The sequence below is a fragment of the Pelodiscus sinensis genome, chromosome 32, assembly GCF_052426305.1.
Source record: "Pelodiscus sinensis isolate ZL-2025 chromosome 32, ASM5242630v1, whole genome shotgun sequence".
Lineage (NCBI taxonomy): Eukaryota > Metazoa > Chordata > Testudines > Trionychidae > Pelodiscus > Pelodiscus sinensis.
This window is the reverse complement of record NC_143083.1, coordinates 223,719-249,875: the sequence shown is the minus strand read 5'-3', so window position 1 is coordinate 249,875 and position 26,157 is coordinate 223,719. Positions and strand designations below refer to the sequence as shown.

Genomic DNA, 26,157 nt, shown 5'->3' with positions numbered 1-26,157 from the left:
TATAGTATTGCTATACACAGTGAAAAATACAGCACAGTATTAACATATGATGTAGAATGTGTATTACAATGAACATTAAGAAAAGGACTCAGGACCATACCTACTGTGATTCTTTTTTAAGGTGAATTGCTGAATGTTGAAGGAAGAAAGACTTTTTATATATGTGAATTTAATTGATGGAAGCATAAAACTAAAATCCATACTGTCCCCTATGTAGCACAGAGACAAGGGATAGAAATTGTGTTAGTTGTTTGTGAAATGCTGTAATATGAGTCTCTGCAGAGCACACAGGAAGCAGATGAATGATGCTGTATGAGAGTCTTGTGTATTCAGACTAAAGATTTGATGAAATGCTCCTATTATGATTCTGAAATCTATGGAGCAGGGAAGGTGGTTGGTTACCTGATCCTCCTCTGTCTGAACCTCATTGTTGCAGCTTTTCATATCTCAATATTCAGCCTTCCTGTAAAGGTAACGTAACGGGAAAGAGTTATGGGACAAGAATCAGGATTTAGAGACAGAAATGGGCAATAAGCAAACCATTTTCACTCCAGAGCAGCTGGATGCGTATCAGGTAAGAACAAATAAAAGACAAGTTAGACACAATGCCAGGAAATGGCAGGTTGTTTTAAAGCAGTCTCCAGCACTTAGTTTCATGGTGCTAAACAGGAATATGAAATACTATCTGAAGTCTTTAGAGTAAATGGTTTATGGCTGTTTAATATTCCTTTATCTTCTTTTAAGAGAGAAAAAACTGTCAAACGTGACTCTATAGTTGAACAGAAAGTTTATAAAGGTTGGGCCAGCTTTATCCATAATATGAGTCAAGTGAAATTAGTGCACTTGTACAGAAAAGAATTTGGGCTAGTGTTTAAAATAAAAAAGCAAAAATAACTCACCATCACATCTTCTATCTTTCCATATTTTACAGGATTGCACATTCTTTACAAGGAAAGAAATTCTGAGGTGCGTCTATATTTTTTGTCTGTAAAACTATAAGGAGATTATTAAAAAGTAAGGCCACTCATCTAGTAATCTTAGTAATCTTTTTATTAAGTTTTAAATAGGATTTAATATGGCATTATTGTGATAAGTGAAGTAGACACACATACGCACAAAAATCATGTTCAATGTCGTTAGTTAAGCCAAAAATCTATAATTCTATTAACATGCCAGCTACTCCCATGTAAAACACTATAACAAGTTACATCTAATACTCTGCTAGGAGGCCCCATTCCCCTCTATCTGGTTTATAACAAGTGCTACACAGAATATTGCTACCATCTATTTGATTAAATGCTTTCTGACTAGTGTATGATCTTGTTCTATTGTCTTTATATTATAAGTTCAGAAATATTTATATGCCATGAAAATTTAATTTCTTAAAGGTAACTATAATTTCTTAGATGTATATAAATTTGAGATATAAAAATGTTATTCATGCCTCTATTTACTCTCTTTACAAAGCAGGATTGTTCTAGCTTTTAAATTATTATGCTTTGACCCTGTAGCATGCTGTTTTCCATGATTTACGTTGGCTTCATTTTGTTTGCCCATCAAAACAGAGCTAAAGCTAAAGTAAAAACTTTTTACCTTTGCCTTGACAATCCAGTGCTGTCTACAGAGCAGCTATTGTTTTGTGTCACTTTTTGCATCTGCATTTATGATATTTTCCGGAGACATTTTTACAAGCCCCAAGTCCCATGAAACAAGATTAGAGATTAAATTATTTCACAAAAATGATTCCACAGTAAACATGGCCGGATCAAAGTAGCCTAAAAACTTTAGCTGAGACAACATGATGCTGCCCACTAGCTTTATGTGTAAAAAGCTGTGGTGATATTTTGAAGCCTGGTGCCTCATTAGAGCACAAGGCCTAAGTTAGCCTGAATCACTCATTTCCAGAAATTTTGGAACCTCTTCCAAGTAAATAGTACATCTAGGCCAAGCCATTGACCATTAGTCATCTAGCCACAAGAGGCTGAAGAGGAAAGGCTTAGTGCAGAGGTGGGGAACCTACAGACTGTGAGGCAGATCTGGGTCCTGCATTGCTTTGATCCAGCCCATGGTGAGGCTTGGGGCTTCCCCCCCAGCAGGGCAAGCCAGTGCTCATGCTCCAGCCCCATGGCAAATCTCCAAGCTTTGGTGCCCCCCTGCAAGGCTGAAGCATGAGCGAAGCCCCAGCATCCAGAGTTGAGTGTGTGGGAAGTTTTTTTTTTTTTTGCTTCTCACTTGAGTGTGATTCACAACTGATTTTTCTGTGGGTCAGTGGCCGCTGACCAAAAAAGGTTCCCCACCCCTGGCTTAGAGATTTGTAACACACTGGCTGAGGGATCAAGAGTCCTAACTGGCAACTGGAACCTGGTCTCCCAGTGCATCACCGAGTGAACTTTGGCAGGCGTTGGCACTCCTGTGTCTAAACTACATCCCTTTTCTCAAAAAAGGGATGTAAATTAGACACTTCAAAATTGCAAATGAAGCCAGGATTTAAATTTCCGGTGCTTCATTTGCATAAGGGTGGCCATGGGTTTTTTTCGAAATGGGGCTTTTCGAAAGAAAAACGGCTGTTTAGACAGGCATCTATCGAAAATAAAACTCTTTTTCAGAAGATCCTGTATTCCTCTGAGGGTTTTATTTTCGATAGATCCCCGTCTAAACAGCAGTTTTTCTTTCGAAAAGCCCCATTTAGAAAAAAACTGCAACCACCATTATGCAAATTTAAATCCTGGCTTCATTTGCGATTTTGAAGTGTCTAATTTACATCCCTTTTTCGTTTTGTAGTTTAGACACAGCCCATAAGAGTCTGTTCCACCGGACTTGATTGTAGAAGTTAGCTTTTGTTTCCTATTTGTCATGCAGCAAATTAATCAGCAGAAACATTTCCATTTCCTTCCCCTTTCTAAGGTTGACCTTGCACAACATCAGTGTGCCAAATCTTTTGCTGAGTAGAGTGCAGAGACAATTTCATAAGACGACTGCCCTTCTCCACCAGACCCTGATCTCCTACTCTGCCCATCTTAGTCTCTGTTTATCAGTGCTCCACAGTACAAAATGCAAATGAAATTAATAAATTAAACTAAGCCTGGTTGTGTTTTCATGTATTGAATAGAGGCCAAGACCATAATTATATCACAAATAAGGCATTTATAATTGATAGGAAACCTTTAGAAAATTCTGTCCTCTTGTTTGATACCATTTTCATGGGTGACAGTATGAATGAGCTCCTCAGTCTAATGCGACACTGGAAGTAAATTGCATTGAGAAGAAAAGAAACGTATTTGGGGGTCAGTTTATAGCTCTTCCCTTCTCTTCGTTCTGAGTCCCTACAAAATCAGTGGGAGGTTTGGGTGGGCAACAAAAGGCAGGATGGAGCCCCATATTTGAAGGGTAAAACAAACCCATTTTTTAAAAGCTTAAAGATGAGAAAAAAAGGTATCTAAGGAAACAGGGTTGAGGACAATCCCCCCAATGGGTGGACTAGATGGTCCAGGAGGTTCTCTCTATTTCTAGCTCCTGTGGGTTTGCCTGCATGTTTTTGCAGGGGAAAGAGGTATGCTCATTTCAAAGGTAAGGTAGGCTTAAAATACTTTCATTATTGAACCCCCCATTCTTAATTCCCCTGAGATCTTTTGAAGATCACTTATTTTCATCACATTGGTCCCTTCTGTCCTTACAAATCTATGGCTGGCTGTGTCTACACTGGGCCACTTATTCCGGAAAATCAGCCGCTTTTCCGGAATAAGCTGCGAGCTGTCTACACAGGCCCTTGAATTTCCGGAAAAGCAACGACGCTCTACTGTACAAAATCAGCCGCTATTCCGGAAAAACTATTCTGCTCCCGCTCGGGCATAAGTCCTTATTCCGGAACTTTGAAGTAGGAATAAGATCCTCCGGAAAAGGGCTTTTTTTCCGGAGGATTGGGGCCAGTGTAGACGCTCTTTTCCGGCTTTTCTAAAAGCCGGAAAAAAGCGGCGGACATTTTTATTTAAATGCCGCGGGGGATATTTAAATCCCCCGCGGATTTCCCTATTACGACCTGTGAAATTAACATGCCCCTTCCGGAAAAGGGGCCAATGTAGACGAACCCAGAATGAGGTGTCACTGCAGGTACAGGGAAAAACAGTGCAGAACACTTCTAGCTTCCTTTCCCATTAGAATCCACTTAAGGAAAGCAGAGTGTAAGCCGAGCTCATTTTATTATGGCATAAGCTTTTCTGAGTTACAACTCACTTTGTCAGATAATAAAATTGTTAGTCTTTAAAGTGTCATTGGACTCCTTGTTTTTGCTGAAACAGACTAACACAACTCCCTCTGTGAAACCTGTCCTCATGCAAGGCAGTTGAATAAGAGCCACAGAGATACCATAAATTTGCTGAATTTAGTATCCTGTTACCACACTACATGAGACTCCTGAAGAGACAGTTGAAATTTCAGTGTGTTGCAAATATGTTTGTAGATCACTGTCTCACAGGGCAGTTAGCTGCAACATCGGACTATTTTCAATTCTTAGACAGGCAATGTGATTCTTGCTATTCTGACCAACTTCTTAACAAGCCTCTAAAACATTTATGAGTCAGCTGCATGAGAGGTGGCAGCCAACTTAGACTGTAAATTGTTTGGAGGACAGAGTGTGCCTGTTTGTCCATGACTGAGGCGTGCAGGTGCTATGGTAATACAAATAATACATAATCAGGCAGGAGCCAAAGGGCTGGAGCCAAAAAAGAGAACCTGGTTCAGAGTGTCAAAGGACTAGCAGAGTCAAAAGGTAAAATTAGGCGGACCGTGGAATGTCCTTGAGAGTATGAGGAAGCACACTCTGGCCTCTTAAGACTAAAATCTTCAGTGAGTGTAAATAAAGCACTAAGGTGTCAGTAAATATTGGGTGGGGGAGGTGGGAAAGAGATGGGGGCTGAGTGCGAATAATTCATATAGTTAGATATACCCTTTTATATTGTTTTGCTTTCTCTAGAGTGGAGTTGTGGATGGGTTAGCCTTTGAGAACTGTGTTACTGAAAGGAACAGCCTTCAATCATGTAAAAATGAGCAGTGTCAGAGTAGTGTCAGGCTAGCGGAGTGAAATGGAAGAATCACTGAGGCTGTGGGAAACTACTAAATAAAGTTGGAAAACGGCTTGTGTCATTCGGTTTCCGACAGTACTGTTGTCTTGTTCTCAAAGAGACGTCCCCCCTCCTTTTTATGTAACACTGAAAATACGTTGTCTGGTTAATATATTACACAAGAAGTATACTAAATACTACATTTCTTCCTTTCATGAAGCATATTGCAATATGGAAAAGAAACACATTTTATTAGCGTACACAGAGCCCTAAATGAGCCTTTCTTTCCCTTTCCAGACTGTTTTACCGATACCGAGACCTGGCCCCACAGCTGGTCCCACTCAGCTACATAGATAAACCAGATGTGAAGCTCCCCTATGAACTCATTGGTAGCATGCCAGAGCTGAAGGTACAGTCCAAGGAACACAGATGGTAGATAGGGAGCCACATTTCACTTTCATCCATTTCTGCTAAATAATTCATCCTGTACTAATTACCGGGAGGCTGAAAGCTATCTGAATCCTGGCTCCCTGGGGAATAGCTCTCCAATTCCAACATCCTTCTGGAAAGGTCCAGTAGTTGCCTTTGAAAACATTTTGAAGCACCATGTAGGACAGAGAAAGCTGACGCTAGCCCTCCTGGTCTCCACGTCAGCCGTAGTACATAAAAGAGTAATAGAGCAAAGGGGTGTTTGTCTGCTACACCTGGGTTAAAATGAAGAGGGGGGCAGAACCGGACATAGCTGGGCTATGATGGAGCCCATCAGGCGCTTTGACCTAAATGATAGTGAAGACAGACCTGTTATATCCTGCATCCCTGTTCCACAGGACAATCCATTCCGTCAGCGGATTGCCGAGGTTTTCTCAGAGGATGGAGATGGCAACATGACTTTAGATGACTTTTTGGACATGTTTTCAGTTCTGAGTGAAATGGCTCCCAGAGACCTCAAAGCCTATTATGCCTTTAAAATCTATGGTGAGTGAGATAGGCCTACATAGTAAAGTTTGGAGGAAATCCTGGTACTGTACATGACTCAAGGTTTCTTGATGCAAAAGCACTTAAGATTTGCACTGCCAACTGCCATCTATACATGGTCTGTGTACGTACTTTGGTACGTATATGGCCCTCATCAACGCAGCCTCTCTTAGGACAGATCTACACTTACAGCTCTGCAGTGATGCAACCGCGCTGCTGTGGCACTTCAGTGAGGATGCTATGTACACTAATGAGTGAGCATATCCTGTTGACATAAGTGCTCCACCTCCTCAGGAGGCGGTAGCTATGTCAACAGGAGAAGACTTCCCATCGGCGTAGTGCTGCCGACAGCAGGGTGATGCTGGTGGTGTTGGTACAACTACGTCATCGGGGGTGTGGATTTTCTATACCATTGAGCAACATAGTGTAGTTACACTGACAAACCTTCCTAATGTAGACCAAGCCTCAAACATCTGTCGAGCTGTCCCCAGTTGATGGAGGATTCAAAACCAAACCCAGAGACTTTGCCACATATCCTTTGCCACATATTCTTAAACACACTGACCATGATGGTAACGCACAGCCTCCATTTCAAGAATCTGTTTGAAAGCACTTTTCCCATGCAGGCCCTTTTAAACAACCTACACCAGTGTAGTTAAAATGTATTCCCTTCCCCGAACCCCTGGTCTCTCCAGAGACACAGTTACAGCAAAACAAAAGTGCTTATAGCAGCATAGCTTTTTCCCATAAAGGGGAATTGCCATAATGGTATAAGTCACCAGTATAAGTCTGTCCCTGCTAGTTACTTGTGTACTCTGTCTAGCTGTTTGGACTACATGCTTGTGAATAGCAACAATATGCATCAAAGTGCTATTCTGTAATTCCCTTGTGTGGCTGCTGCAGGCATGAACTAGCATATTGTTAGTTCACACTAGCATAATCCTCTTCAAACAGGGCTACTAGGAACCTTGGGTATGTCTACACTACCTCCCTAGTTCGAACTAGGGGGGTAATGTAGACATACCCTTAGTTATTTGTGCCCACAGCCTCCACACAGGAGAGTTACAGGGGACAACTTTGGTGTATATGGCTGTTCATATCCCCATAGGCTGAACTGCAGGGCAGCGTACCCGTAACCTAAGACTTGTACTATTTAATATATAAGTGTGTGTGTGTTTTGTTTCCACAGCTCTAACTGAAATAGTTATACTGGTAAAAATTTAACTGTAGCTCAAGGCTAAGGAGGACACATAGGTTCTATAAATTCTTCAGCCAGCTGTACCTTGCCTGAGCAGTTATAGCTTTTTCTTTTTTCTTATGAAAACAATTCTATCCTGGGACGACTCTGTGGTAAACCCACCATTAGCACTTGCTATCCAGTACCAACTACTTTGCTACATACCGAACAGGTGTTTCTGGTCATCCATGCATCTCACATAGTAGAGCACATTAACCTATCAATGTAAGGTTTGATTAACATTTAACAATGATGTCTTTGACCAGATATCTCATTGTGGGGGTCTGGAGTTAGGGGGCAGAGTGGAAGACCACATGACTCTTATTTCCTACTTACTTCTGGGAGTTCACACCCACCAAGAACATTTCCAATGCTGTTATGCCAAATACCTCAGGGACGTCTCTCTTCAGTAAGGTGATCAACTTTGATTTGTTCCATGATTCCTGTCTAAAGTAGCTGGCTCTCATTCTCCTGGTGCATATACTGTGTTTCCATCTCAGCAGATGCAGAGATATCTAGATGTGACTTCCATTTTTCTTACCATAGTAAATTTACAGGTCCTACAGCCTTTGCCACATATCCATTTTTGTCTTGCCATTCAATTCTTTTGTGCCCTGGAATATCCTTCCCCTTTAAAAATGTATTTAATTAAGCACTTGAGTTGCTCAGATCTGGCCTTACTGGGACTGAAAGATACAGCTGATTAGAGTGTGACATCTGCTGGAGAATTCACAGTGCTTCCATCAGATTAGTTGTTTCATCTCCCATCCTCATGATTAGAGGAAGCAGCATTTAAGAAAAAAGCTATTAGGTGCTTTGAAATGCTCAGCCTTCGTGAAATTAGGTACCTCAACTCCAATGGGGTCTTTGAAAAGCCTTGTTTTATAGCAGAGTTTCTCAGAGGGCAGGTTTAAGAACAGAAATAGTTTAAAACAAAAAAAGCAGTCATGTTGCACTTTAAAGACTAACAAGATAGTTTATTAGGTGATGAGCTTTCGTGGGGCAGACCCACTTCCTCAGATCAGCGGGTCTGCCCCACGAAAGCTCATCACCAAATAAACTATCTTGTTAGCCTTTAAAGTGCTACATGACTGCTTTTTTTGTTTCTCCAAGATCAGACTAACACGGTTACCTCTCTGTTATTAGAAATAATTTAGTCTCTCTTTTAATATTGTTTTCAGTTGATTTTTCTTTACAACAAAAGCCGAACAACTTATTGTGCAACACAAGCAGGACAGAAAGTTCTCTTAAATTCTCTTCCACTCTGAAGTGGAAGTGACTCAGCATGGGGGAGAGGAGAAAATCAAACAGTTCTTTTGACTGTGTTATAATGCCTTCAGTTCGTTAATATTGATTTGCTATCTGGGATCTATATGATTGAGTATGCAGAGCTTGTGGGTGGGTGCCTTTTAAGTAATTTTATAAATACAAATTAAAAATTACAAGGAGTGTAAGGGTGTGTCTAGACTACAGGGCTTGTCAACAAAAGTGGACTTTTGTCAGCAAAACTATACCTACCTTTTGTCAACAAAACTACACTGCCGCTGAGTTCTGTCAACACGTCAACAGAACTTAGCAGTTTTGTCAATGTCTGTAAACCTCATTCTACGAGGAATAACACCTTTTGTCGACAGAGTTCTGTTGACAGAAGGTGTTATTGCATCTATACTGTCCTTTGCGTCTACACTGTCATGTCGACAAAGCGACTTCCTTTGTCGACAGAACTGGATGTAGTCTAGACGCTCTTTGTCGACAGAAGCTTTGTTGACAGTATCTGTTGACAAAACTTATGTCGACAAAAGCGTGTAGTCTAGATGTATCCTAAAAGTCTAAAATTCTATTTGGCAATTATTCAGAAGTATTGGGATTTGATATTGAGGCACACACAGCTTTTCTCCATGAAAAGCCTGGGAGATATGTGGAGGACAGCGCTTTGTAATTTTGAATTTAACTCTGTTTCCTTGGACAGATTTTAACAACGATGATTACATATGCAAATCAGACTTGGAGAAAACCGTTAACAAACTGACCCGAAATGAACTTACCCCCGAGGAGGTTTGTCTTGTATGTGACAAAGTGATTGATGAAGCTGATCAAGACAATGATGGCAAACTCTCTGTGGAAGATTTTCAGCACATGATAATACGAGCACCTGATTTCCTCAGGTAACAGCAGCCTTGTTGAACATCAGGAAATCCCCCTTCCTTTCTATCAGAGGCCCGTTCCAAGCACATAGTTAACAAGCACCTGCAGATTACAAACTTTCCAGCCTGACAGTCAGTGGAATGATCTCAAACCCTAACCATTCAAAAACCTAGAGTCAACTTTCCTCTCCCTCAACTAACAAGATTTAAAAAATGGTTTGAGTTCTTTGTCTTTGGCTTGTTGAACCTCAGATCACATTTTCCAACTGTGCTCCACACCCGTGAGTGCTAGAAACTTGCTTTAAAATACACATACCAATCTCACATAATCTCATAACTCTAGGAGATGGGATTTACAAAATAGTGAAAGACTCATGATAGAATTGGAAGAGTTGGCTACACTGCAATTGAAATAGTCTTTTAAAATTACAGAATTTTGAAACAGATTAATTATAATATTAATAAATGCAAAGAAATGCATACTGAAAAACATAATCCAAACTATATGCATAATATGATGGGGACCAGATTAGCGAGATATTGGCATCATTGTGACTAATACTCTGAAATTATCTACTCAATGTACAGCAGCTGTCAAAAATGCAAACAGAATGTTAGGAATAATTAAGAAAGGGATAGAGAATAAGGGTATGTCTACACAGCAAAGTTATTTTGAAATAACAGCTCTTATTTCGAAATAACTTTCCTAGCGTCTACACAGCCAAACCGCTATTTCGAAATAAATTTGAAATAGTGGAGCTCTTATTTTGAATTTGGTAAACCTCATTCCACGAGGAATAACACCAAATAAGTGCAGTGTAGACACTTATTTCAAAATAGGGGGCCTCCAGCCTTCCCAGGGTGCCCCACTCCAGCCTCAACCAAGAACACTTCTCTCCCTCCCCGTAGTCCTTAAAGGGGTAGACTCTGGCCACAGTGCCTGTGACAGCTCCAAGCCTGCCAGCCCAGAGCCAGCAGTCACTGCCCCTGACCCAATGGCCCCAAAACATGAGCCAGCAAGCCACTGGCAGCCAGGCCTCCACTGCTCCCAAGGAGCAGTCTGCCAGGTCCCAGGAGCCTGCCAGGGCCCAGAGAAGGTGGGTGCCTTCCTGGTCCAGGGTGGAGATCATGGATCTTATTCAGGTTTGGGGGGATGCCTCCAACATCCATGATCTCCGCACTAGATGGAGGAATGCAGCTGCCTATGGCAGGATAGCTGCCAGCCTGGCCACCAAAGGCCACATGTGAATCCAGGAGCAGGTTTGCATAAAAATTAAGTTGGTCTGGCAAGACCTCCCAACCGTGAACCCTGAGCCTCTCTCTTCTTCCCCTTGCTTCCCCCTTCCATATCCTTCCTCCCAGGTTTCTCCTTCCTCTCTCCCACCCTCTCTTCTCTCCTCTCCCACCTCCTTTCCCCAGTCTCACCAGAGTTTCATTCCCTCCCCCCCAGTTTTGTTAAATAAAGAGAGTTTGTGTTCATGAAAATACGTGTATTTTATTTGACATCAGGAAGGGGGGCTAGGGAGGGGTAAGTGGAAGGATGTGAGGGAGGAATAAGGCACAAGCCCCCAGTGGGGCAGACCAGGGAGGCTCTAAGTGCTCCTCAGGGTTGGAAGCTCTCCTGCGGGGCCTCCTAGATACTGACAGCCCCCTGATGGACCTCCTGGATGGCAGCCTGCAGAAAGTGAAGCCAGGCTTGTAGCAACACGTCTATGAGAAGTACCAGAGTGCCCAGGGGCAGCTCCGGCTCCATGTTGCAGAGTGCTGTGGTGTCCCAAGTGAGGGCAACCAGAGCACACAGAGACAAAATGTTTTGCTGTCCCTCATCAAGGTAGACAAGCAAGCAGGGAAACCTGAGAACTAGCTGTCCGGGGTAGGGGGGGGCAGCGGGTCCCTTTAAGCACAGACCTCAGATAGCCTCAGGTAGCAGCCTCACACAGTAAGTCCTGACCTGAAGCACGGCTGGAACTGGTTCTGGCCAGCTTTAAATGCAATTCAGAGTCCACTCAGTGTGGATGCGCTATTTCAAAATAAGCTATTTCGAAATGCATCTTGTGTGTAGATGTGTTATTTCAAAATAAGCTGCTATATAAATCCATGGTACACCCACATCTTGAATACTGTGTGCAGATGTGGTTGTCTCATCTAAAATTTTAGATTAGATAGATAGATAGATAGATAGATAGATAGATAGATAGATAGATAGATAGATAGATAGATAGATAGATAGATAGATAGATAGATCTTGGCTTTGGAAAATGTCCTTTCCCCCTCTCTCCCCTTATTTATTCTTGGTTCTGGACTTCCAACACTCCGGTCATCTGAAGAAGTGGGCTATGTCTACAAAAGCTCATGATATCATAGACATGTTAGGGTATGTCTACACTACAAAGTTAGTTCGAACTAACGTCCGTTAGTTCGAACTAACTTTCCCAGGCGCTACACTAGCGCTCCGTTAGTTCAAACTTAATTCGAACTAACGGAGTGCTTAGTTCGAACTAGGTAAACCTCATTTTACGAGGATTAAGCCTAGTTCGAACTAGCTAGTTCGAATTAAGGGCTGTGTAGACCCTTAATTCGAACTAGTGGGAGGCTAGCCCTCCCCGGGTTTCCCTGGTGGCCACTCTGGCCAACACCAGGGAAACTCTATGCTCCCCTCCCGGCCCCGGACCCCTTAAAGGGGCACGGGCTGGCTACGGTGCCCGTGCCAGGTGCAAGCCTGCCAGCACCCAGCCAGCAGACCCTGCACCTGGCACAGCACAGAGCCACCCACCCGATGTCCCCCAGCCCACCCCCTCTTCCCGGGACCAGGCTGGCGGCTCCCGGGAGCTTGCCCTGGACCGCAAGAGGCGGGCACCTTCCTGACCTCGTCCACGATCTCCGCACTAGGCACAGGAAAGTGGCCATCTAGGGCAGGAGAGCTGCCAGCCTGGCCACCCAGGAGCAGGTATGCATGAAAATCAAGGGGGTCCACTGAGACCCCCGACCCTGAGCCCTGAGCTTACAATGGCCGTCCTGGGTCAGACCAAAGGTCCATCTAGCCCAGTAGCCTGTCTGCCGACAGCGGCCAACCCTAGGAACCCTGGAGGGGATGGACCGAAGACAGTGACCAAGCCATTTGTCTCATGCCATCCCTCTCCAGCCTTCCACAAACTTTGGGCAGGGACACCACTCCTACCCCCTGGCTAAGACTACTCCATGGACCCAACCTCCATGACTTGATCTCACTTCCCTTTAAACTCTGTTCTAGTTGTAGCCTTCACAGCCTCCTGCAGCAAGGAGTTCCGCAGGTTAACTATTTGCTTTGTGAAGAACAACTTTCTCTTACTAGTTTGAAGCCTGCTACCCATTCCTTTCCTTTGGTGTCCTCTAGTCCTTCTTTATGGGAACTCAGGAAGAACTTTTCTGAATGCACCCTCTCCACCCAACCCCTGCTTTTAGAGACCTCTATCCTGTCCCCCCTCCGTCTCCTCTTGTCTAAGCTGAACAGTCCCAGTCTCTGTAGCCTCTCTTCATCTGGGACCTGTTCCCAACCCCTGATCATGTTAGTTGCCCTCCCCTCTCCCAGCCTCTCTCTTCCCCTCTCCCACCTCCTTTTCCCAGTCTCCCCCAGTTTTGTTCAATAAAGAGAGATTCTATTTTTGAACACACATTTTCTTTATTTTGTACATCAGGAAGGGGGGCTAGGGAAGGGTAAGTGGAAGGAGGTGAGGGAGGAATGGGGTACGTGCCCCCGATGGGGAGGACTGGGCTGGCTCTGCGGGCTTCTCGGGGTGGAAGTTCTCCTGCAGCCCCCCGATTGCCCCTTCCCCCCGGATGGCAGCCTGCGGCAAGTGCAGCCAGGGTGATGGCCAAGTGCTGTGATGTTCCGCGTGTGGGCACTCAGGGCACTCCAAGCCAGGACTGCTTTGCAAGTGGGGAACCCTGAGAACTGTCTGTCCGGGGTGGGGGTCGGGTTCCTTTAAGCACAGCCCTCGGCTAGCCTGAGACAGCAGCTCCACGCTCTAAGTCCTCATCTGATGCCCTTCCGGCACTGCTTCCGGCCATCCTTAACCTCTGTTCAGGGTCCACTCTGTGTGGACATGCTAGTTCGAATTAGCAAAACGCTAATTCGAACTAGTTTTTAAGTCTAGCTGCACTAATTCGAATTAGCTTAGTTCGAATTAACAAATTCGAACTAAGTTAGTTCGAATTAGCGCTGTAGTGTAGACATACCCTTAGTCTTTAAAGTGCTACCAGACTATTGGTTGTTTTTTAAGGTTTTTTTGGTCTTTTTGAGTAACTGCACAATTTGAAACACATATTACGATAAGGCAGAAACTTAATCTGGAGATAAATGTATAATTGATACTTCATAAATAGTTGAATGTTAGAAGTGCATGTTGAGTAGTAATAATATTTATGAAAGGTAATTCAATGTAGGTGTGACAGAGATCCAGTCATCCTTAGCCTGGACCTATTTAATTTTCTGGTTTTGGGATAAGAACGATCTTTTATTAAGAACATGAGAACAGCCATTCTGGGTCCATCTAGCTCAGTTTCCTATCTTCTAACTGGTGTCCAAGAGGGAATGAACAGAATGGTAATTATCAAGTGATTCACTGCTCTCACCCATTTCCAGTCCTGACAAACAGAATCTAGAGACTTAAAAAATAACAAATAGTCTTGCAGCACCTTAGAGAATAACAAAAAATGTTAATGGTATCATGAGATTTCCTGGGCACAACCCACTTAACTCCAGTGTCTTAACTTCATTCATTTGAAGAAGTGGGTGATAGAAATGTAGCCGTGTTAGTCTGGTGTAGCAGAAACAAAATACAGGACTATGTAGCACTTTAAAGACTAACAAGATGGTTTATTAGATGATGAAAGTCTTCTGGAGTAGGATGCATGTAATTAGGTCGTTGAGACAGTGTCCTTTCTGGTTGAAATGGCAACAACCAGAAAGGACACTGTCTCAACGACCTAATTACATGCATCCTACTCTAGAAGACTTTCAAATCTGCACTTGAAAGGGAATCCTCTGAACTGTCATTCATGCTAAAATTTGACACTCTCCCCGGGGGGGGCTGAACAAAGACACCAACTACCTTACCCATTACAAAGATAGCTTCCCCAATTATCACCTCTAATACCATTAGCTCACAGACATCTACCTTTCCCCACCTCTAATATCATTAACTCACAGACATTTACCTTCCTTCCCCCCCCCCTCCCTGCATCCCCCTTCTGTTCTGAAATGTGATTTGTCCTTTTCATATGTGTTCATTTTTTTTAATTGTATCCTTTGGTATATATGGTTGTGACTATTTTCTTCCACTATTTGATCTGAGGAAGTGGGTCTGGCCCACGAAAGCTCATCATCTAATAAACCATCTTGTTAGTCTTTAAAGTGCTACATAGTCCTGTATTTCATTGGGTAGATAAGTTTCAAAGGGAAAGACAAGCCAGTATGTAACAGGAAAAACTTAAAAACAACAAATAGTCTATTGGCACCTTAAAGACTAAATAGTTAAAAGAGGCTGATAAGAACCATTAGTTTGCACTTGGAAAGGAAGAGTACTAATACCAGATTCTACACAGACATCAAGAACCATTGGTTCTTACTTGTGTGGTTGGTTGATAATGTGAGAGCCATCTGATATCATAATATCCCATTTGCATGAGAGTTAAACTTGAGAATGAAGTGGAGTTCCATCCTTCCCTGTGTATTTGGTTTGTGGAATTGGTCTGAAACAAAACAGCAACTTGTAGATCCCTTAATGAGTGTCCAGGGAGGTTAAAGTGTTCCCCAACGGGTTTTTGTGTGTTGTCTTTTCAGATATCTGATTTGTGTCTATTAATTCTTAAAAGACCAGTTATCAAAAATGTGTCTGTGTTGGAAGTCGGTGATTGTTTCATAGTCTTTGCATTTGGCTTCCAGCTGTTAGTTTATTCAGCCTTAGTGAAGTGTTTTTAGATCTACAAATGAAAAGCCTCACGAGTGATTTTTATTTAATGTATTTATTTATTTATTGGTAAATAGTACTTTTCACATTCGAATTTGAACCTGGTGAAAGAGAGAGAAATGAGAACTGCATCTTGAGTCTGCAGTATGTCACTACCATCTGCTTTCAGAATTATTTTGCTTGGAGTTACTGTCCATGACTGAAAGAGAGAAATAAAGAAGACCAAACAAAGATTTTAAGACACTGGACTACAAGTTGGAAAAGTCTTGGTATATCGCAATTAAATCTTTAGAGGATACAGCTCATCGGGGTTTCCCTCTGTAATTTAACAGAAATGGGGTTTTTTTTGCCAATAAAATATTTTTTAAAAGTCTTGTTTTGATTTACATCCTAAGCTGCTCTGAGCTGTAATGGATAATACATGTAGAACAACATGCTGTCAGTTTTGGAGTAAACTATTTTCTGTAGGTCAGAGAGAGCCAGGCCTAAAGGAACTTACAAATAAGAGATTGCTGTCTAACATTCTTGAGAAGCTAAGTACAGTATCCTATCTGGCACGCTACCATTGAAGTCTTTATCTGACCACTTCACTTTAAAAGCAATCCTTTAGCTTTTTCTAGTGATAGAGAAATCTTTCAAGAGTGAGGTGTGTCTACACTGCACTGTTATTTTGAGATAACTAATGTTATTTCAAAAATAACAATGTGAGCGTCTACACAGCCATTCTGTTATTTCAAAATAATTTTGAATAATAGATGGCTTATTCTGAAATCTGTAACCATTCTATGAGGAATAATGCCTATTCTGAAATAGCTATTTTGAAATAAGGTGCATGTAGACGCTCCACTGCTGCTATTTCAAAATAGCCCCTCACCAGGGCCATTCTAAATTATTCCTCCCCAGTCCCTCCTCATGCTCTAAATCAAGATAGCATGTCTACATTAGGGGAGCTTGCCTCAGACTAATTTTGAGGCTTCCTTGCAGAACAGACGTGCTATTTTGAAATGAGCTATTTCGGAATAACTATTCCAGAATAGTTTATTTCGAAATAGCTGTGCAGTGTAGATATGTACCCTGAGTGGAATTGCTTAGGAGTTGCCTCTAAGGTTACCCCTTTAAGATATTACAAACAAAAATACATTGGACAAGAATTTGAATCTTTTACAGTATCTGAAAGTAAATTCAATCTTAATCCACAGCCCTCCTTAAATATCCTAGTGTATTCTTTCTTATCCATGATAGAGTCTTCCGTTTTGAAGATTGGTTTCCATCACCTTAGATGTTTTCTTCATTGATAGAATAATTTGGGTTGAGCTATCAATGGTTTGTTTTGTTTGCACGTTGTAAATATAAAGTTTTATACTAGAACTTGAAATTTGATAGATTTAATATCTGTAACTAGACTATCTTAGGGTATGTCTACACTAGCCTCCTAGTTCAATCTAGGGAGGCTAATGAGGGTGACCGAAATTGCAAATGAAGTGCGGGATTTAAATATCCTGCACTTCATTAGCATGTTCCCGGCCGGTCGCCATTTTAGAAATTGACTAGCCCAAAGTAACTGCCCGCGTCTACACGCGGCAGTGAAACGGGATTCCGAATTAAAGCCCTAAATCAAATTAGCTGGTAAACCTCATTGCAGGAATCCCGTTTCACTGCCGCGTGTAGACGCGGGCAGTTACTTTGGGCTAGTCAATTTCTAAAATGGCGACCGGCCAGGAACTTTCTAATGAAGCATGGAATATTTAAATCCCGCGCTTCATTTGCAATTTTGGTCACCCTCATTAGCCTCCCTAGATCGAACTAGGGGGCTAGTGTAGACATACCCTTACTTACTACATTGATTTCACTCAGACCTCATTTCTTCTGTAAATCGAAGCATAAATTCCATTCAACCTGCAGCTAGGGCAATCAATCAGTTTATGCTGAAGGTTCTTTAGGATGAAGGTTGAAGAATCATTTGGGTACCACTCACCTGGGGTGGGAGTGTGGGAGCTTTCTGATCTGCTAGAATATCAGGTCGCATTGTTGATCCATTTCCCAGAATAGTTTTCAGTGCTAGCACGTACACTGAAATGCAGCTGCTGATTTCCAGTAAGATTCTCCAGGAGCAAAGCCATTAAGAGATCTGCACAACTCATGCCATTATTTAAAATAACTGAGAGAAAACAATTTTTCATAATCAGTATTTAAATCATTTTTCTAAAAAGACAAAAAGAGACAGCGGTGAGTTAGGCTATGAGCAGGACCCTGCGTGCTCTGGGACATGCAGTATATATTATATATATCAAGGAGTCTGGGCTTGGAATATGTGGTGTTCTAGTGGAGCAGACTGAATGCTTGGTTTTGGCTTCAGAAATATGAAAAATTGGAGATTACTTTTACTGAATTATATGGAAAAATGAGTAATTTAATTGGAACAACTTTCCTTTTGTTATTTAATTTAGTATTCAATTTAGCTAATTTAAAAATGCAAGGACAGGGTAATTTTTGATGTGCTGCAAAATTGTGTGCTGAAAATGGTTAATTGTATCACAGAAGTTGTCAGAGTGAAGTTTTGGGAGCTGGATAGGGACAGCTGGGGAACTGTGAAAGGTTGCTTAGGGCTTTGGGATAAGCACCTTTGCTGCGTGTTTCTGTTAATGTGGCCATTATATATTTTTCAGAATTGATAAATTATAATTGTTGGGTTTTGGTCAACATTGTTAAGATGAATGCGGCAGTTCACGCCCCCCTTAGAGCTACTGGTTCAGCCTGTATGCACACTCGGATAGCCATCAGTGCATCTATGTATTGCCAAGAGGCAATGGTTCTTCCTTTGCGGGATTCGGAGGCAATAAGCACACAAATTGGGTGAAGGCTTAAAGAGATTACTAAGCAAATATAAGGGTAAAATACAATGCTTAGTATTAGAATAAAATACAATGAAGCAAATCTTAGAATAAAATACAATACTTATTAAGCCTAAGTGGATCTCAGAATAAAATGCAATGCCTACGTCCCTTCTGCTGCTGGGAACCCCCTGAAGAAGGACAGAGGATGGACCCCAGTTGCCAGTGCATAGCACCTTCTGCGGCTTTGGTCTACATCGTGGTTCCAATGTTAGGAATATTCCTGGCCTTTATATACTGTTGGATCTACAGTAATCACACCTGTTGTTTTGAGAACCTAAGAAGATTGTTGATACATTGCATATTTTCCCAGATCCAGTAATGAGCTTGTTGATACATAGAATCATAGAACCATAGAGCTGGAAGAGACCTCAGAAGGCCATCAAGTCCAGCCCCCTGCCAAAGGCAGGACCAATCCCAGGACCAATACTTTGCATATTTTCCCAGGCCAAATAATTAGCATTATCAGGAGGGAAACATTCAGCAAAGATAGCTATGTGATCTTCCCAAGCACTCCTTCACTCCCATACCAGGTGGCTGGCCTTGGGACCTGTTCCAGAACTTGTTGAAAGTCAACAGTGCATTCTTACACTGTACCATCTTCAGCAAACAGCTAACTTTGGGTATGTCTACACTACCCTGCTAGTTCGAACTAGCGGGGTAATGTATGCATACCGAACTTGCTAATGAAGCCCGGGATTTGAATTTCCCGGGCTTCATTAGCATAAAGCCGGCGCCGCCATTTTTAAAACCCGGCTAGTGCGAACCCCGTGCCGCGTATAGCCGCGCGGCACGGGGTTCGCACTAGCCGGCTTTTAAAAATGGTGGCGCCGGCTTTATGCTAATGAAGCCCGGGAAATTCAAATCCCGGGCTTCATTAGCAAGTTCGGTATGCATACATTACCCCGCTAGTTCCAACTAGCGGGGTAGTGTAGACATACCCTTTGTGATTCCCCATTCTGTTCTTTGCTGCTAGCACACTTAATGACTTCTGCCTGGATTCTGTCTCCCAGCAGGTGACAGGACAGTGAGTGAGAACAAGAAGGAGAATCAATGGCAGGAAGGTCTTAGGAAATTGGAACTACAGGGGATATTTTTGAGAAGAGCTGAAGTGGATTCTTCCCCAGGCTTGGAACAGGGAAATGCCTGGGTAGATCGGCACAAATCAGAGATGCAGCAGGGAAATTATCCCAGAAAGGAACTGGATGAATCTGTTCACCGTGGCAGAGCATGCAAGGAACCCAAGGAAGCTACAATCCAGCAGACAAGTCCCAATCAAGAGAAACCCTACAAATGCCTTGACCGTGGAAAAAGCTTCAGTAGGAAGCCATGTCGTCTTATACACCAGAGGCTGCACATGGGAAAGCGACGCCAATCAGCTCTTATTAGACATGAGAGAACTCACACTGGGGAGAAACCCTATAAATGCTTGGACTGTGGGAAAACATTAAGTCAGAAGTCAGACCTTATTAAACATAGGAGAATCCACACAGGAGAGAGACCATATAAATGCCTTGAGTGTGGAAAAAGTTTTATGGATAGTTCCTCTCTTATTCAGCATAAAAGAATCCACACAGGGGAGAGGCCCCATAAATGTTTGGATTGTGGGAAAAGCTTCATTCAGAAGTCACAGTTTATTATACACCAGCGAGTGCACACAGGAGACAGACCCTTTATATGCCATGAGTGTGGGAAAAGTTTTATTCAAAAATCACAGCTTGTTACACATCAGCGAACCCACACAGGAGAGAGACCCTATAAATGCCTTGAGTGTGGGAAAAGTTTTATGCGAAGTTTATCTCTTAATCAACATAGGAGAATCCATACAGGAGAAAGACCCTATAAATGCCTTGAATGTGAAAAAAGTTTTATGGAACATTCATCCCTCACTAAACACAGGAGAATCCACACAGGAGAAAGACCCTATAAATGCCTTGAATGTGGGAAAACCTTTATGGAACGTTCCACCCTTACTAAACATAGGAGAATCCACACGAGAGAAAAATCCTATAAATGCCTTGAGTGTGGGAAAAGTTTTATGGAACATTCATCCCTTACTAAACATGGGAGAATCCACACAGGAGACATACCCTATAAATGCCTGGAGTGTGGGAAAAGCTTTCTGGAACATTCATCCCTTACTAAACATGAGAGAATTCATACAGGAGAAAGACCTTATAAATGTTTTGAGTGTGGGAAAGATTTCATTCATCACTCACACCTTATTAAGCATCAGAAAATCCACAAAGATGATAACCCCTATAAATGCCTCGATTGTGGGAAAAGTTTCATTGACAGAACAAATTTTACTAATCATCAGAGAATCCACACAGGGGAGAGACCCCATAAATGCTTGGACTGTGGGAAAAACTTCATTCAGAAGTCACACCTTACTAGTCATCAGAGAGTGCACGCAGGAGAGAGACCCTTTAAATCAGAGGTCTCAGACTCACGGCCTGTGGGCCATCAACAGCCCAAGCAGTTCCACAGTCCAGCCCCTGCATGACTGCCAGCACGTGAGCCCCTGCAACCTTGGAGGGTTTGTGTCCGTACCCTTCCCTCCGCCTCAGCCCCTGCTCTGCCCCCACTCCTCTTCTTGCCACTGCTACACCCTCTCCCCCTGCCATTGCATCCTTTCCCTCAAGCACCTTCTCCTAAGGCACAAGGCCTTGTGGATTACCAGGGGGCATGGAGCGAGGCAACAGCAGAGGTTGGGCCTCCCCATGTTCAATTTGTTGACAAGAGCCGTGATAAAGTGGAGCAACTGGGCTGGCCTGGAAGTTGGTGGCCAAGCAGAGAAAAGTCTGCCACAGTAAATGTGGGGGGGCTGGACCCCAACCCCTGCTACCAGCCCCGGCCTGCCCAGGACCCCACGGGCTAACCTGAGTATGTTCTGTACATAGGATGGTTGGGGTGGCCACGGCAGGCTCCCCAAAGCACAGCCTGGGACAGCTGCTCTAAACCATTCTATGGCCGAGATGGCTTTGCACACCCCTCCCCTGGGCTACAGGGATGTGCCAGTAACAGCACAGAGCTAGCCATCAGAAGCCCCTCTAGCCGTGCTGCACTGCTGGTGGTGGTGGCACCGGTCCCTGGAGGATTTTAAATCACCCAAATGGAGCAGGTAGGGCCAGGGGACCTGCTGGGGAGCAAGTGGAGATGCTCTCAGAGCCCTGCCAGAGGAGGGTGCCTGTTTAGGATTAGGATTGCATGCGGGGTGGGGGGGGGGTGGAGTCCGTGTCTCAGGAAGGATTTGAGGACTGCTACTGGCCCTAAGTTAGATGTGAGTTGGAGACCCCTGCTTTAAATGCCTTACATTTGGGGAAAGTTTTCATGAGAGCTTGCAGCTGCTTAATGAGCCCCACCCAGAGGCTTAGGGCTGTGGCACAGAGAGCTTCTAGGGTTACCAGGTGGCTTCAAAAAATACCGGACACACTTGATCTCAGATGGGGGAGGAGGACCGGCCAGGAGGAGCGGGAAGGTCGGGGGCAGTGGGGCTGGCTGGGAGGAGGTGGTGCGGGAACCGGCCGGCGGGAAGCAGTGCTGGTGGGGGAGTTGGGCTGGCTGGGAGGGGGTGTGTGAAACCGGACGGTGGGAAGCAGGGCTGGCGGGGGGGTCAGGAGCAGCGGGGCTGGCTGGGGGAGATTGGGTGGGGGGGGGAGAACTGGTTGGCGGGAAGCAGGGCTGGCCGGGAGGGGGTTGGGGGGAGTGGGGCTGGCCGGGGGATGGAGCGGGGGGACAGAATTGGCCGGCGGAGAGCGGGACTGACCCCGGCGCACGCAGATCCCAGGGCTCTGCCCGTCTCTCACACTGTCCCGGCAAAGCACGAGCGAGTCCGGCTCTGGAGATTCTCTCCTGCCCTGCCCTGCCCCCCCCCCTCCTCGCATAGTTGCAGACTGCCTGGCTGGTAGACATGCTCACACAACATGAGCACGTCTACCAGCCAGGCCGTACGCAGCTACGTACTGATATTCCTAATAATACTAAAACTTACCTAGTTAGAAAATACCCGACATTTTATGTGTCCGGTATTTTCTCAATTTGTTTCCTGGACAGAACCCTCAAATACCGGACTGTCTGGTTCAAAACCGACACCTGGCAGCCCTAAGAGCTTCCTGACTGGGAAGGGACACGCCCTCAACAGCAGACGCTCCCTGCTCCAGACAATGAGCTTGCAGGTAGGAAAGGAAACGTAAGGAGAAGGGCAAGACTAAGTACATGGCTGAGACAGGAGGAGAGTTTGCAGGTGCAGTCTCCCAGCTGAGAGGTTTGATTATAGCAGCTGGGTTTTCCTGCAGCTTCCTGTGAGGAAACTCAGCAATCTCCTCTAGCTTCCTGGGCTGATGGAGGGTGGGGGTAGATTGCATGGGGGAAATAGGGGAGTTTGTTTGGGGTATCTTAACTTACTCCCATCTGGGCTGCAGATAGCAAGAGTCAAACCTTGTCTGTCTCAGCCCAACAGCCCTAGCTGGGCTGCAGACAGGACTCTCCTGGCCTGGGACAGGCTGTATGGGGTGGTGCCAAAATTTCAGGTGTGTTAAAAGCTTTTAGGCTGCTTTTGAATACTGGAACAAAAGGCCTAGCTCATGACATTTGCATGATTACATTTCAAACGAAGTTTACATAGGTGTTAATGGATTACCATCAGAAAAGAAAGGATTCTTTTAACATATTTTTTGTAGTGTTGTAAATTAATGCAAACTCTGATCTTAATGATTTTTTTTAAAAACCCTGTGTTAGTAGTTATTACATGTTACATTGTTAAAACTGGAAGAACTTTACCCTGGCTCCTGTTTAATGTGTTTGGCCTTTCAGTTAGTTGGATTCTGGACAAATGCTCTGGGTCTTCTACTCTTTGAGTTAGTGATACACACAAAATGAAGGTTTCAAACAAGAACTTTCATCAGTTTTTATAGGTTTCTATTTCATTTGTGTAGTATGGATCCTAAACTTTCCCTAGTGAAAGTGCATAAGCCTGAGTGAAGAACGCCTTTTACTATTCTTTCCAATATCAGTAAATATTGTATTAATATTTTCCAGGAGAGCGTGACTATTTCTAGTTGACTCATATATTTGTTTAGCATCTGAAAGTTGTGCATATTTTTTATGCTTAATGGCCATGTCTTTGATTTATTTATATAGTTATTTGCAGTCTGTCCCATGTTGGTGTGTTTACTAGCTCGAGTTGTTAGGACAATAATACATGTACTCCAAGGGTAGTGTTAATTTTCTTTATTTGATTTCATATTAAACATCTTAAGCATTGTGCCTTGTTAATTGTCTCTTGTTTTAATATATTCTTCCGTACTTATGGACTGTTTAAAATACATATTTATACCTAGGTTTTTTGTTTGTACTGGGACATGCTGCACATCCACACAGAATCTCAATATAGGTGGTGCACATAAGAAATTTAAAACCACCCAAGGATGGAAAATGTTAGAGGGAATACTGCCCCCGACCACCTGTGGCTCGGAGCTCTGAGGATCTCCCACTGCCCTTGGCAGCCTAGAGCTGGGGGAGAGGCAGCTATGTGTGATGACCCAGAACTCCCGGGGACTATCCATGGCATCTGGGTGACCCCCATGGCCTGAATTATCTAGATGCTAAAATAAATGGGGAACAGAGAGAGCAAAATGTGGTGTTTTAGTTTCAGTGCTATTTCATGGCAACTGTGGTGAATCTGAGGCATTTCCTCCTTCCCCCATCACCTTCACGCTCAACCCAGCAGCCTCTATCCAAGTAATGGAGAATTTTATCTTGACCCTTTCTACTTCTCTGCCTCCCAAGGCTCTCCCTGGCACTCTATACTTAGGAATCACAATTCTGATGCCTGTGATCCTAAGTCAGACTCTGTGGGGTTGGAGAAGAAAATGTCACTGAGCTGGAACGGGGTGTCCAATGAACCTCAAAGCAGAGTGTGGCTTTACAAATCTTACAGCCCTGTTTCTATTTCTGGGTAAAATTGCTTCCCAGCTTTTTCTGGGCTCAGTCCAGGCCATTTATAGATGAGAAGATATTTCTCTTTTTTCCTCTCCTCTTTCTTTTCATGGTATTAAAACTTTGCATCCAATACAATTGAATAATGAGGCAAGAAGTGAAGCCAGTTTAGCCACTTCAGAAGAAACTGGGCACATTTATTTTCCTGTTTTTTAGAGTCTGAAAGGACTCCCTGAGATTTCTCTTTATGAATGGGAAAACCTTTTATAGCCCAGGCTGGACTGTGGTTTTCTCTCTCTGCATGAAGGCTATTTGGTCACATACTTTGATGTCAGTTTAGGATGTAGCTCAGATGTACTGAAGATTTCATAAGACAAATGCTCATTTGCCAGAATAGTCCTTTTTTACACTTTATTTTACTCTTCATCTAACCCGTTGTCCGAGATGTTTTGTGTGGTTTGAACAATGACAGTGATCAATATCGCTCAGCACAAACAGTGAGGGTGAGAGCTAGAGTCATGGGACAAGAGGCAGAGACTGAAACCAGAAATGAAGTTCCTGCTTGATGCCTGCAGTGATGTGAGATACCACCAGGAGGCGATAGGTGGAGGAACAGAGCTGGGAAACTGCTGGGTTTGTTCCTCAGAGCCAGACAGCTGAGGCTGAAAACTGTGTACTTGCTGCATCAGCGTCACGAAAAGCTTATGTTCCAATAAATCTGTTAGTCCAGCGTTTCCCAGACTATGGGCCGCGGCCCGGTACCGGGCCTCAGTGTGGCTGCCGGGAAGGGAGCGGGGCGGGCTGGGAGGAGGGGTGTGTGTGGGAGAAACCGGCTGCCGGGAAGCAGGGTTGTGGGCAGCGGGGCTGTCCGGGGGAGATCGGGGGGGCGACGGAAGCAGGACTGGCCCCGGGGATGGGGGGCGGAGAGCTGGCTGGGGGAGATGGGGAGGAGGAAGATGGGAGAACCAGCCTCCGGAAGCAGGGCTGGATGGGGGGAGAAGCGGCTGGCTGGGAGGAGGTTGGGGGGAGTGGGGCTGGTTGGGTGAGATGAGGGTGGGGAACCGTCCAGCGGAAGCAGGGCTGGCGTGCCGGGAGAGGGGGGAGGCTGGCCAGGGGAGATCAGGAGGAGAAGCAGGGGAGAATAGGCCAGCTGGGAGGGGGTCAGGGAGAGCGGGGCTGGTCGGGGGGAGTCAATGAATCAGGGGTGATAAGTGGGGAAGCTATCTTTGTAATGGTTAAGGTAATTAGCATCTTTGTTTAGTATCCTATAGACAACCACCTAACCTTAGGAGGATTCTTAACAACCACCACAGGACATACTACACTAATACCAACCCTGGTACCTTCCCTTGCAACAAACCCCGGTGCCAACTTTGTCCACATATTTACTCTGGTGACACCATCACTGGACCTAACCATGTCAGTTATATGATCAAGAACACATATTCCTGTTCATCCAGAAATATAATTTATGCCATCATGTGCCAAAAGTGTCCTTCTGCTGTGTATATTGGGCAGACTTCTCAGACACTTTGCCAAAGAATTAATCCTCACACATCAGACATCTTCACAAGGAAAAACCAGTTGCTTTTCATTTCAACCTATCTGGACATTATCTTAACGACTGTACTACATGCATCTTACTTCAAAGAGACTATAACACCAGATTACAGAGGGAAACTTCAGAACTTTCTTTCATGCTTAAATTTGATACTTTACGAATGGCCCTTAACAAAAATGCTAATTACCTTAACCATTACAAAAGATAGCTTCCCCACTTATCACCCCTGATTCATTGACTCATAAATAGCTATTCCGTCCCTCTCTCTCCCTCACCCCACCTTTTGTACTAAATCTGATTTGTCAGTTTAATAATGTGTTCACTTTTTTCATTGTATTCCTTTGGTATATATGGCCATGCCAATTCTCTTCCAGAATATGATCTGAGGAAGTGGGTTGGGCCCA

The 26,157-nt window shown here is 43.9% G+C and overlaps 2 protein-coding genes across 3 annotated transcripts; both read left to right on the top strand.

The window, feature by feature from the left end:
• The first annotated feature begins 523 nt into the window (after positions 1 to 523).
• Positions 524 to 15,460, top strand: CIB3 (calcium and integrin binding family member 3). 2 transcript variants are annotated; one of them, XM_006122453.2, is made up of 6 exons: positions 524 to 574; positions 932 to 966; positions 5,355 to 5,466; positions 5,885 to 6,032; positions 9,239 to 9,434; positions 15,439 to 15,460. In XM_006122453.2, exons 1-6 carry the CDS (start codon positions 524 to 526, stop codon positions 15,458 to 15,460), a joined length of 564 nt encoding a protein of 187 aa, XP_006122515.1. The 2 variants fall into 2 exon arrangements, with proteins under 2 accessions (XP_006122515.1, XP_006122516.1); XM_006122454.2 differs by lacking the exons at positions 932 to 966; positions 5,355 to 5,466.
• A 3,793-nt stretch (positions 15,461 to 19,253) lies between these two features.
• On the top strand, positions 19,254 to 23,640 carry LOC142819062 (uncharacterized). Its single transcript, XM_089775053.1, has 2 exons — positions 19,254 to 20,791; positions 22,309 to 23,640. The coding sequence occupies exon 1, from the start codon at positions 19,424 to 19,426 to the stop codon at positions 20,756 to 20,758; it is 1,335 nt and encodes a 444-aa protein (XP_089631179.1). The 5' UTR covers positions 19,254 to 19,423; the 3' UTR covers positions 20,759 to 20,791; positions 22,309 to 23,640.
• The last annotated feature ends 2,517 nt before the right edge of the window (positions 23,641 to 26,157 follow it).

Bases quoted from the DNA above. Each gene is read 5' to 3' on its own strand.
- CIB3 (XM_006122453.2), top strand. From the start codon at position 524: ATGGGCAATAAGCAAACCATTTTCACTCCAGAGCAGCTGGATGCGTAT. The intron at 967-5,354 runs GTGCGTCTATAT...TTCCCTTTCCAG, and splicing joins ACAAGGAAAGAAATTCTGAG to ACTGTTTTACCGATACCGAG. The intron at 9,435-15,438 runs GTAACAGCAGCC...ATTGGTAAATAG, and splicing joins CGAGCACCTGATTTCCTCAG to TACTTTTCACATTCGAATTT.
- LOC142819062 (XM_089775053.1), top strand. From the start codon at position 19,424: ATGCAGCAGGGAAATTATCCCAGAAAGGAACTGGATGAATCTGTTCAC.